The sequence below is a fragment of the Mixophyes fleayi genome, chromosome 2, assembly GCF_038048845.1.
Source record: "Mixophyes fleayi isolate aMixFle1 chromosome 2, aMixFle1.hap1, whole genome shotgun sequence".
Classification (NCBI taxonomy): Eukaryota; Metazoa; Chordata; class Amphibia; order Anura; family Limnodynastidae; genus Mixophyes; species Mixophyes fleayi.
This window is the reverse complement of record NC_134403.1, coordinates 253,981,616-253,993,312: the sequence shown is the minus strand read 5'-3', so window position 1 is coordinate 253,993,312 and position 11,697 is coordinate 253,981,616. Positions and strand designations below refer to the sequence as shown.

General features: G+C 39.2%; 1 protein-coding gene across 2 annotated transcripts; it reads left to right on the top strand.

The window, feature by feature from the left end:
- The first annotated feature begins 2,123 nt into the window (after positions 1–2,123).
- TMEM167B (transmembrane protein 167B) lies at positions 2,124–11,441 on the top strand. 2 transcript variants are annotated; one of them, XR_012688120.1, is made up of 4 exons: positions 2,124–2,282; positions 9,205–9,336; positions 10,441–10,646; positions 10,747–11,441. XR_012688120.1 is itself a non-coding variant. In XM_075195910.1 (3 exons), exons 1-3 carry the CDS (start codon positions 2,273–2,275, stop codon positions 10,521–10,523), a joined length of 225 nt encoding a protein of 74 aa, XP_075052011.1. In that variant the 5' UTR covers positions 2,124–2,272; the 3' UTR covers positions 10,524–11,441. The 2 variants fall into 2 exon arrangements, 1 of the variants encoding a protein (XP_075052011.1); XM_075195910.1 differs by having other exon boundaries at positions 10,441–11,441.
- The last annotated feature ends 256 nt before the right edge of the window (positions 11,442–11,697 follow it).

The window sequence follows — 11,697 nt, the reverse complement described above, 5'->3', positions numbered from 1 at the left end:
GAAGTACACATACGCTCAGCAATGCAATACACTTTAAAACGTAAAACGACAATAAAAAGAAACATTTTTCTTTCTTGTCCCTAGATTCTAATTAGCGTTCCTTCAGTCTATGCAACAACGGACATTCGGTTTCGCAACACACAGTGAACCACAGGTATTAGACGCATTACGTTCTTTCCTGCTTTATGCGACGCGTCCGTCAATCCACCCTTTGTTGAGGAACCGAATATCGTAAGCGTTGCATACCTGCCGGTAACGTAACTCCTAACTCACGAGCCCCCAAATTATTAAAGTAATTTTATCGTTTTAAAATAAGCATTGCCCAATCAATTGAATGTGTGTCCAAAGCACAAAGTGATTTATTTTAGCAGATGTAAATAGTCAACAATTTCAATACATTATTATATTATGATAAAGTACAGTACAGCACAGCCAATACCAAAAGATAATTCATACCAATGCAATCGCTTGCGCACGCTGCGCAACCACGGGACCCGATGGACAATATTCTGTATAGAATATTGTGTCAGAGCTGACTGAGGCCCCAGTGAGATGCAGCTAATATATATACAGTCAGTGTTTCATTGTGAACAATAGAGATGACGTAGATGGTTTCTATAGGTCCAGACGTTGGGTGGGTCCAGGCCAGACAGGTAATAGGTTGATTCAATCTAAGGAATCCAAAGGTGGGGGTCTTCTCTCCAGGGGGTCTGCTCCTTTTCATAGCCAGTATCATACAAAGGTTTACTCTCTAATATCAATAACTAAAGTATGCAATGTGCGATCTCTTCGCCGACTGCACCGGACAGCTGCTGATGATTAGGGCTTCAATATGATATCAGGCATGACACCTTTCCTATTACCTAAACCTTTAATAACACTACAATGTACATATAATCACTATATATATATATATATATATATATATATATATATAGACTAATAATAAACCGAATACTATCTGCTCCTGAATTACAGTGTAACAGAACCAATATGAAATTATATAAATAACTAACTGTTGTAATGCGAGTGTGTGCGTGCGTATTTTACCGTGCGATCGCGTCACGCCACGTAACACGTGGTGTACGCTTCGCAATACGCACGGCAAACCAATATTAAACCAATATACTTTCGTTCATCCAATTATACGACTTTGACAAGAGAACTAAAGCAAAGCCAAAGCACAATCAGGATCAATTATTGTTCATTAAGAATATCTCATTTAGGGGCCTATTATTAAACTGTGTTCAAAGACCCGAAAACAGAGGACTTAAACGCAAAATCGCTATTTACTGTGACTGCATCGCAGCAGATGTCATAGATATCTGCTGCTTTGCATATCTCTTAGTTTTACTGAGCAGTCCCCATAACAGTGTATGGGCACTGCTCAGTAAATGCTATGTATCAACCGCCGAATTGAAAAAAAATAACATGTTAATGTGCGCCATCTGAAGCTGGCATACATTAACATAAGTGAAACATTTCACTGAAAACAGCTCTGCTCTTCGCGCATGTGTGGCGGGATCACATGATCCCTCCATCACATGCCTCAGGTTCCTTCATTCGGGGATCTCTGTGCGCATGTGCACAGGGATTGAAATAGCGTCGAGCAGCACCACACAGGGAGGAGAAGAAAAGACCCAAGTGAAAGGTAAGTGATAATCTTCACAGGTTCCTGTGTTGATTTTTTATTTTTGAATAACTATGAGAAACTTTTCAATCCGCATCTATGCGATGAGAATTTAAAAGTTTCATTCATATTCTGTGGTGATTGGTAAATAGACCCCTTAGTGTTTGCACTAAATTACATAGGTCATGCAGTGCAAGTTTGGGAATACTCAGTCACATTGCCAATATATTCAAATTGAAGACATGTAAACTAGGTAATGCACTTCAATGTATCCTGTTATTAAGACTCTTCTCTGGGAATAAATAATCCTGAAAAGCACCTTACACGTGAACAAGCCTGACAGGGAAAACAGTTTTTCCATCTGCATTCAGTAGAAACTTGCAATGTTTGTTGCTAGAACACTGCTCTGCCTGATTCTTCATTACTTTCAGTAGCTACACAGGCACTAGTACATTTCCTGCAGCCTACTCCCCTGTGTACCATGTGACTGCTGTAGTCACATGACCTGGTGACGTCAGAGAGTCCTTTCGGTGCATGGGGATCTAGCTTTCACCGTCACGTAACGTTGTGGTGTCATCTCTGGCCATGTTGGTAAGGTGAACCAGGAAGAGAGGACTGTAGTAAGGACCGTACACCTCCGCCATGACTAACGGTGAGATGGGGAAGGAATGCGGAATCTTACATTGTTGTCGTTCACACGGACACTTATGATTATTGTATGGGTCACTGTGTTGAACATATGGATATGGGCTAAATGCATTGCAAAGTGCAGACTTGTAAAGTGTTGTCTGCCTTTCTCATGTCGTGGCAGCTACATCCTGGGCTTCAGCTTTTGGTGTCCATGTTGTAAGGTTACTCTGTGCAGACGTGGCCTGGGTGGAACTTTAGAGTTACTACTGAGCATTATAGACAATCTCCAGGTGTCCAATGGTTGTTGTTTCTATACCATATATATTTCCTTATAGTTGTCCTTTTTAATAATAATTAGAATAACTTGTATTCTATCCGACAAACAAAACAAAAACACTGTTATTATGTATGTGTGAACTTGAAATATATTTTATCTGTGTGATTCATGGGAAATATTATCCACATGACATGCTGGTAAAATGTATGCACAGAGAAAAAGTAAATATTTAATATGAGCAGTGTTGCCAGCTTTGATTGTTTTCTACAACTCCTAGTGATGCACTGGACCATGTTATTATCCTTAAATGCTGACCTGTTACACAGTATTGTACATTGAGGGGAATCATGACAAACAAATTGCATTGTGACTTAAAATAGAAGGTAAAATTAACCTTGCTCAAGATTACTATTTCAGAGCATTGGGATATGCTTAATACATAAGGTAACAGTCCTAACTGAAGCTGTTGCTGGGGATACATATCAATGGATATAAGTATTGTGTCAGATGGTTGATAAAGGTATGGTGCTACATCCTGGCTCTAGGTACATTATATGACCAAAAGTATGTTTACATCCTTTCTAATTAATGTGTTTGGCCATTTCAGCCACATCCAGGTGTACAAAATCAAGTATGCAGCTATGCAATCTACATAGTAGAAAACAGCAGTAGAATGGGTCATACGGAAGAGATCTGTGACTTTCACTGTGATAGGATGACACCTTTTCAACAAGTCAGTTTGTCAGATTTCTGCCCTGATCAACTGTAAATGCCATTTTTGTGAGGAATTTTGGAAATAGCTAGTAGAGACAACCGCTCCTACAGTGAAGAGTTAGGCTACACACGCTCACAGAACGGGACTGCTGAATGTTGAAGCTTGTAAAAATTGTCTGTCCTATGTTGCAACACTCTCTACCAACTTTCTGGAATTAACGTCCACACAAGAACTGTTTGTCGGGAGCTTCATGGATTGTGTTTCTGTGGCTGAGCAGCTGCACAGAAGCCTCAGATAACCATGCACAACTCCAAACATTGACTGGAGGTGGTGTAAAGCACACTGCCATTGGACTCTGGAGTAACGAATCAGGTTTCACCATCTGGCAGCCTGACGGATGAATCTGGGTTTTGATCCAAGGAGAACACTTCTTACCAGAATGTGTACTATCAACTGCAAAGTTTGGTTCAGGAGGAATAATGGTCTGGGGCTGTTTTTCATAGTTTGGCATGGGCCCTTTAGTTTTAGTGAAGGAAAATCTTAATATTACAGCATACATTTACATTATAGAGAATCATTTGTTTGCAACTTTGCTGCAAAAGTTTCAGCTGTTTTAGCATGACAATGCCTCCCATGTATAACGTGAGGTCCAAATCAAAAAATGGTTTCTGGAGTTTGGTGTGGAAGAACTTGATTGGTCTGCACAGAGCTCTGATCTTAATCCCATTGAACACCTTTGGGATGAATTGGAACGCTAGGTTTATCGCCTTACGTCAGTACCCAGCCTCACTAATGCCCTTGTAGCTATATGGGAATCCCCACAGCCATGTTCCAAAATGTAGTGAAAAGCCTTACCAGAAGAGTCGAGGCTGTTACAGCAGTAAAGAGTGGACCAAGTTCATATTAATGCCTATGGTTTTGGAATGAGATGCTCAACAAGCACATATGGATGTGATGTGTTCACATACTTTTGGTCATGTAGTTTTTGATTACAGGTACTGCCATAGTTGGTGGATACAGGTACCATGTAGTTCCTGGCTCCAGGTAGTACTAAAGGGCAATTGACAATAGATGCAGTGCTGGTTCTTGGCAGTTCTTGGATGCAGGGACTGTGCTAGTCCTTGGCTCAGATGTAGAAACAAATTTTGTGTGTGTGGGTAGGGGGTGGTCAGTATGTTGTCAGATCTGACCATGAATTTGGTCAATATTAAAAATTGTCATGTTTGGTGACAAAAATATAAAGTATGGGACTGTTCCAGGAAGTTAGCGGACCGTGTCATCTATAAATACACAGAGACCGTTTTTAGCAAATCGGCTGCACAGAAAAAGTCATAAACGGCCTGATTCATGTTCGAACGCAACTTGCTTACGAAACACAAACCCAGAACTTGAGTGTAGTTCTGGCTGTATTTAAATCTAAGCTGATCTCAAGATAAGTTTCAATTTGAATCTAAGTGTTCGTGCAGTCTGCTTGTATGGGTTTGATTCCCGACCATGGTCTTATCTGTGTGGAGTTTGTATGTTCTCCCCGTCTTTGCGTGGCTCCGGTTTCCTCCCACACTCCAAAAACATACTGGTAGACTAATTGGCTGCTATCAAAATTGACCCTAGTCTCTCCCTCTCTGTCTGTCTCTGAGTGTGTGTGTATATTATGGAATTTAGACTGTAAGCTCCAATGGGGCAGGGACTGATGTGAATGATTTCTCTGTACAGCGCTGCGAAATTAGTGACACTATATAAATAAATGATGATGTTATTTGCCGTATTTTAACAGGCAGAATACAGCACAGGATAATCACTATCATAGTCCCATCAGAAGCGCATGCAACAATAACAAAAAAGTTATAAAAAAAAATTAACAAAGGCAATTGTGATGGCTAAATGATGGGTCATAGCATCTCCAAAACAGGTCTTGCGGGATGCTTCTGTATGCAGTGGTTAGTACCTGCCAAAGTGGTCCAAGTAAGGGCAAATGGTGAACAAGGGTCCCCAGTGCTCATTAATGTGCATGGGCAGTGTTCTCCCCAGCACCTATTTGCCAGGTTCACCACCCAGGCTGTTTTTAACTTGCCACCCGGCTCTTGGTGCCCAACAGATTTCTATTATAATAGAATAAACCATTGTTTCTCCTATTGGAATAGGCACTATGTGAGCAATACAGCCAGCAGTGTGTGTTAGGCTACTGACCACCAGTCTGACCAGTTCTGGGCAATAACCTCCAACATTTTTCAATTTTATTGCAAAGTATTACAACAGTCCCCATCCGGCTGCATCTTAATGCCACCCGACTGGCAAAATTTTCTGGGACGAACACTGAGGGGGAGCAAAGGCTAGCCCGTTTCTTACAATCCCACAGAGGAGGTACTGTTGCACAAATTGCTGAAAAAGTTCATGTTGGCTATGATAGAAATGTGTCAGAACACACAGTGCATCACATGGGCACGTGAGAGCCAGAACTGGACCATGGAGCAATGGAAGAAGGTGGCATGGTCCAATGAATCCTCTTTTCTGTTACATCATGTGAACGGCCTGGTGCATATGTGTTGTTCACCTGGGGAAATGATGGTACCAAGATGCACTATGGGAAGAAGGTAAGCCAGCGGAGGCAGTGTGATGCTGTGGACAATGTTCTGCTGGTAAACCTTGGGTCGTGGCATTCATGTGGATGATACTTTGACACGTACCACCTAACCAAACATTGTTAGCATTGTTGCAGACCAAGTACACCCCTTCTGGCAAAGGTATTTCTTTATTTTCTTACAGCAGGGTAATGCACCCTGCCACACTGCAAAAATTGTTCAGAAATGTTTTGAGAAACATGACAAAGAGTTCCAGACGTTGATATGACTTACAGAGTCCCCAGGTCTTATTCGGATCAAGCATTTGGGGGATGTGCTGGAAAAACAGATCTAAGCCATGGAGGTTCCACCTCGCACCTTGCAGAACTTAAAGGGGCAGAAGCAATTGTAAAAAAAAATTGCCTGCCGTGAGACACTGTAGTGAATTTTTTTTTTTTTTTAAGTGAAATATCCACACACTTTTTCTCGTGCCCCATAGAGACACGAGCAAAAGTGAGTGTTCCTTTTTACTGTATGAATGGTAATTATTGAATCTGCCCCATAGGATCTGCTGCTAATGTCTTGGTGCTAGATACCATAGAACACCTACAGAGGTATTAAGGAATCTGTGCCTTGTCAGGCCAGAGCTGTTTTGGTGGCAAAAGGGGGGTATACACAATATTTAGCAAGTATTTTAATGTTGTGGATGATTGGAAATTAATGAAAGTATAGGCAATGACTCCTTAAATATAATAACTGCCACACCATGGAACTTTGACAAATCAGTCTAATTATTGTATTTGATTCTTCATTTTCACTATTGTGAGCCTCTGGCAGCTAATGGTTTTCCTGGATTGAGACAAGCATATCTACTCTGTCACATTTTAGTCTCTTGTGTTTGATATTTCCAGACTTAGGCCATTTCTTTCACATACTGCATACGATGGAAGAATTAGACACAGAGGAAAAGAATGAGGTGTCAGAAGGAAAAGTCTTTGCCACCAGAAATGTTTGACTGAGTCCTCGACTGCATTCCTGGACCAAACCTCTGATAATATTCTGTATCCTATCGATAACAAACTTTTGATCCGTACTAGACACATTAATTCTACAATTACAGCCATCTCCTAGAAAATTAAATATTTTGAATCACTGATTCTTCTCATAACCAACAGGTGATGCACCACTAAATACAATATCACTATAGGATTAAAGCATTGAGACTTTAGTGAAGGGTATTATTTTATATTTATGTTGTATATATGTTAACATATGCATATATTTTGACACTGCAAATAATCTCTTGGGCCATACATCTTAAAATAAATATAACCAATATAAATATAGAGATTCTATATTTGGATATTGGTCTTCTATTGGAGAAAAATACCATATACATATTTTGATTGCTAATTTTATAGCTATATTTAAAAGATGGTTACCCTGAAATATACGCATTGTGTACATAATCTGTACATATGTTGGCATACACTATATGGACAAAAGTATTCAGATGCTTGACCTTTACACCGACAGGGACTGTAATGACATATTCAAATGCATATACTTTAATATAAAGTTGGTCCCCCTTTTGTAGCGATAACTTCCACTCTTCTCAGAAGGCTTTCCACAAGATGTTGGAATGTTTCTGTGTAAATTTGTGCTCATTTGTTCTGTAGAGAGCATTTATGAGGTCAGTAACTGATATTGGACGAGAAGGCCTGGCTCACAATCTCTGTTCCAGTTCATCCCAAAGGTGTTCAATGGGGTTGAAGTCAGCGCTATGTGTGGGTCAGTCAAGCTCTTCCACACCACACTCATCAAACCATGTCTTTGTAGTCCTTGCTTTGTGCACTGGGGCACAGTCATGTTGGCATAGAAAAGGGTCTTCCCCAAACTGTTTCCACAAAGTTGGAAGCATAGCATTGTCCAAAATGACTTGGAATGCTGAAGCATTAAAATTGCCCTTTACTGGAGATAGGGGGCCTTCAGCTATGGAATCAGCAGACCGTTGGTGACATTTACGCACCATGCACCTTAGCAGTTGTTGACCCCGCTTTGTGATTTTACATGGTTTTCCGCTTTGTGGCTGAGTTGCTGCTGTTTCTAAACGCTTCCACTTTCTTATAATATCACTTACAGTTGACCGTGGAATATCCAGCAGGGATGAAATTTCACAAACCGTCTTATTGCAAAGGTGACATCCTATCGCAGTACCACGCTTGAAGTCACTGAGCTCTTCAGAATGACCCATTTTGTATCACAAATGTTTGCAAATGGAGACTGCATGACTAGGTGCTTGATTTTATACACTTCTGGCAATGGGTCTGATTGAAACACCTCAATATAATAATTAACAGGTGTGGTCAAATACTTTTGTCTATATAGTGTACATCCGGTATAAATACCCTTAAATAAAACACTAATGCTATAATCTTATAGTGATGTCAGTAATCTGTTAAAGATGTAAAATTAGATAAATATTAATAGATACACAGTAGCTACAAACAATTAAAGAAAGAGACCTACAGTTCATATTTTCATGCCTTTTTTCACAGCAGTTTTACTTACATAATCACTAATCACATAACTTGTTTTTATTATTTCGCCTTTTATACAAAGTGGATGGTTTCAATCCATGTCAATAAAATGTGTATCAAGCACATCCCTTGGTTGCCCTCTTTAGGATTCCACCTTTTATTTTGTCTCTTTTGATGATCTGTATTCTCCAACATTTAAAAGTTCCTTTCCAGCATAAAGCCCTAAGACTGTTGTTTCTATAGTAATAAAATCAAAAGTGTGATTAGGGTACCGATTCAGTTAAGCACAAGGTGCTAATGTGCGCTGCACCAGCAATTATGGTATAGAAATCTTTGCTTATGTTTACTCTTATCGGTGCGAGCATAGAGGCAGTGATGTCTGGTGACAGAATTATTGGGGGCATATTCAATTGTCGCGTTAAAACTACTACCATTATTGCGGTAGTAGTTAGCTGGATTTCAGCTCGCGGCTCAGGGAGCTGCGAGCTGAAATCCAGCGAGAAAAATACCGTAATAACGATTTTTCCTAGCACTATTACCGTTATTACAGTAATAGTGCGCGGAAAAAACGTTATCAGCGCGAGATTTTCGCAGTTTCCGCCGACAATTGAATATGCCCCTTATTTTCCTAAAATATATTATCCTAAATTCTACAGTAAATATTTCATAAGTTGTTTTGTTTTTTTCCACACAAATTTAACATAATTTGATGTTTGCTTATTTCCTGTGTGAGAGCAACAGTTTTGTGTGGACTCTATTTCAAGCTATCATAACATAATAGCTACAGAATACCATGTAATTGAAATATATTTGATTCCTCAATATAATTATCTGTTTATTTCTCTCTTTAATAGCATACACTCTGGATGGGCTTTTGGTCTTCTCTCTGCTCTTTGTCTGTACCTGTGCTTATTTCAGGAAGGTGCCACGTTTACGCACTTGGCTCTTGTCTGAAAAGAAAGGGGTCTGGGGTGTCTTCTACAAGGGTAAGTTGATGTGTATGTAATAAAACAAAATAAAAAAAATGATATTGGCTAATGTCTTCACTGTAATTGAAAATATTAATCTTTGAATTTTTGCATTGTAACGGTTTCTTATATTATTAGCATGTTCACGGCTGTCTCACTCTGCGGGGCATATTTAATTGTCGGCAGAAACGCCGCAAATCTCGTGCCGTGCGTACTATTACCGTTATTACGGTAGTTTTCTCGCTGGATTTCAGCTCGCAGCTCCCTGAGCCGCGAGCTGAAATCCAGCTTACTATTACCGTAAAAAGGGTAATAGTTTTTACGTGGCGGGATATTCTAACAATTGAATATGCTCCTGCAAATTGAGATCTATTCGCTCTTAAGATTGCAAATCAGGTTATACAAAGCGAGTACATCATAGAATGTCTAAATGATTCTTGTTACTGTATCTGTAAACTAATTATATGCAATCATGGGGTTAGAATATTTTTAACATGCTACCTTTTACACTCTGAATACGTAACTCACTGTTATTAATTTTAGATTGTCAAAGGACCCTTACGACTGCCTGTGATTTTATGGATGGAATGGGGAGGGGACTGGTTGTATGTACGTAGTCAGTGTACAGTAAGGGTGTGCCAAGCAGCAGCAGCGTCGATATGTGTTGTTCTGGTGTAAGTTCCTATTATTAGAGATGATAGTTACTTATGCATGCTAGAACATGTGTTTGCAATCAAGAGCAACAGTAAAAATGCATTTTATGTACAGTAGACATTAATTACATCCTAATGTATTTTAATGACTATAATATTAATAGGCGACATTAATTGAATAGTTTTTGGGGGGGGTTTTCTGTGCGTTCTTTTGGGACTTTATTTTCCACATATGTATTTGATGTATCCTTGTCTGTTAGAGCAGAGCGTACCTAGACCTATATTCATCAGCAGACGTATCTTTTCTTAAACTCTGTTGAATACAGACGTGTGTATTTCCGTTTTGATACGTTTGTTTTGCGTTCCTTAATGAATCAGGCCCTGAATGTTTTGCTTAAAAAAAATTAAAATCTTTGTTTTAATGACCAATGGATTTAATCCCTTTTTGTGACAAATATCTCTTTTCTAGCTGCAGTGATTGGCTCTCGTCTGCACTTGTCAGTCGCCTTGTCCTGTTTTGCTATGGCCTTCTATGTCTTGTTAATAAAGTGAAATGGCATTACCAGGAACCCCTCTTCTCTACGTCACATTCCCACTAACCTTTGGACCAGGAGCAAATAATACAGGAACAGATTTGGACTGGAAAATGTACTGGATGACTGGCAATACTCGCTGGTGGGAATATAACACTCAAGCATGCACTTAATGCTTTTTACTATGTTTTATAGTTAATGTTCTGCAGTTTGGTGTAATTAACATATATTTGGGTTCACAGACTTCTACATTTCTCATCCCAGCAATATTTTTGGCAACACTACAGCTGAGACTTATGGTTTCCTTTCACTGTGACCATTTTTGGAACCTTTTTTTTTTTTCTTTATTGAAAACCTGTACATACTTCATAGAGAAAATTATTAAATCTAAGCAAGTCATCTCTAGACCAAGTTGTGAAACTAGTCTTCGATTTCTGATGTGCAGTATGATTAAAGCCAGTAATGGCCAAAGTGACAGTGCAAACACACAATGGTAGTAAATGATTTAGTGTAAAGATTTCCAAACCTTTAACATTTAAAATGCTTTTTCTCACTTGTTGCTGCATACAAGATATTTCTGCTTTTTATTTCCTCTGTGTACTGGCTTGATGGTATTGCGCTGCAGTTGTGCAGCTCTGTAGTAGCTTGTATACCTCTTTTCCCAGTTAGCATTGAATCTTATGGTATGCCCCCTGTGTATGAGTAAGCAGTTGGATAATACAAGAATGTTCTATAAAGTGCAAGAGACTGGAGAAAGTGCTAAACATGCAGAAAACCAAAGGCACAAAGGACTAATGTCTGCACACATTTGGCAAGAAAGAAAAAAAAATGGGGGGGGGTGGAGAAACAATTTACTGATAACTACAATGTATTACAGCAGCAGAATGCAGGTGTGTTTTGTGTAGGAGCTTGTAATAAAGCTTTCTATTTATATTAATATGATTCAGTGTACTCATTCACTTTAAATAATTTACACTTTGTTTCCCCCTCTCCCATTCCTATTCCACATTATGAATATATGTGGAAAATGTTTTCTACAGCAGAAGGGGTACATTAGATGACCATAAGGTATAACAAGCATAATGTAACTCGTCATTTATATAGGTCATACATTTCCAAAGTGAGCCCTTTTTATGACTTACAGGAGGGAGTAAAGTATTTGTGGTAAATAGTGAAGGGAAGACTACATTATG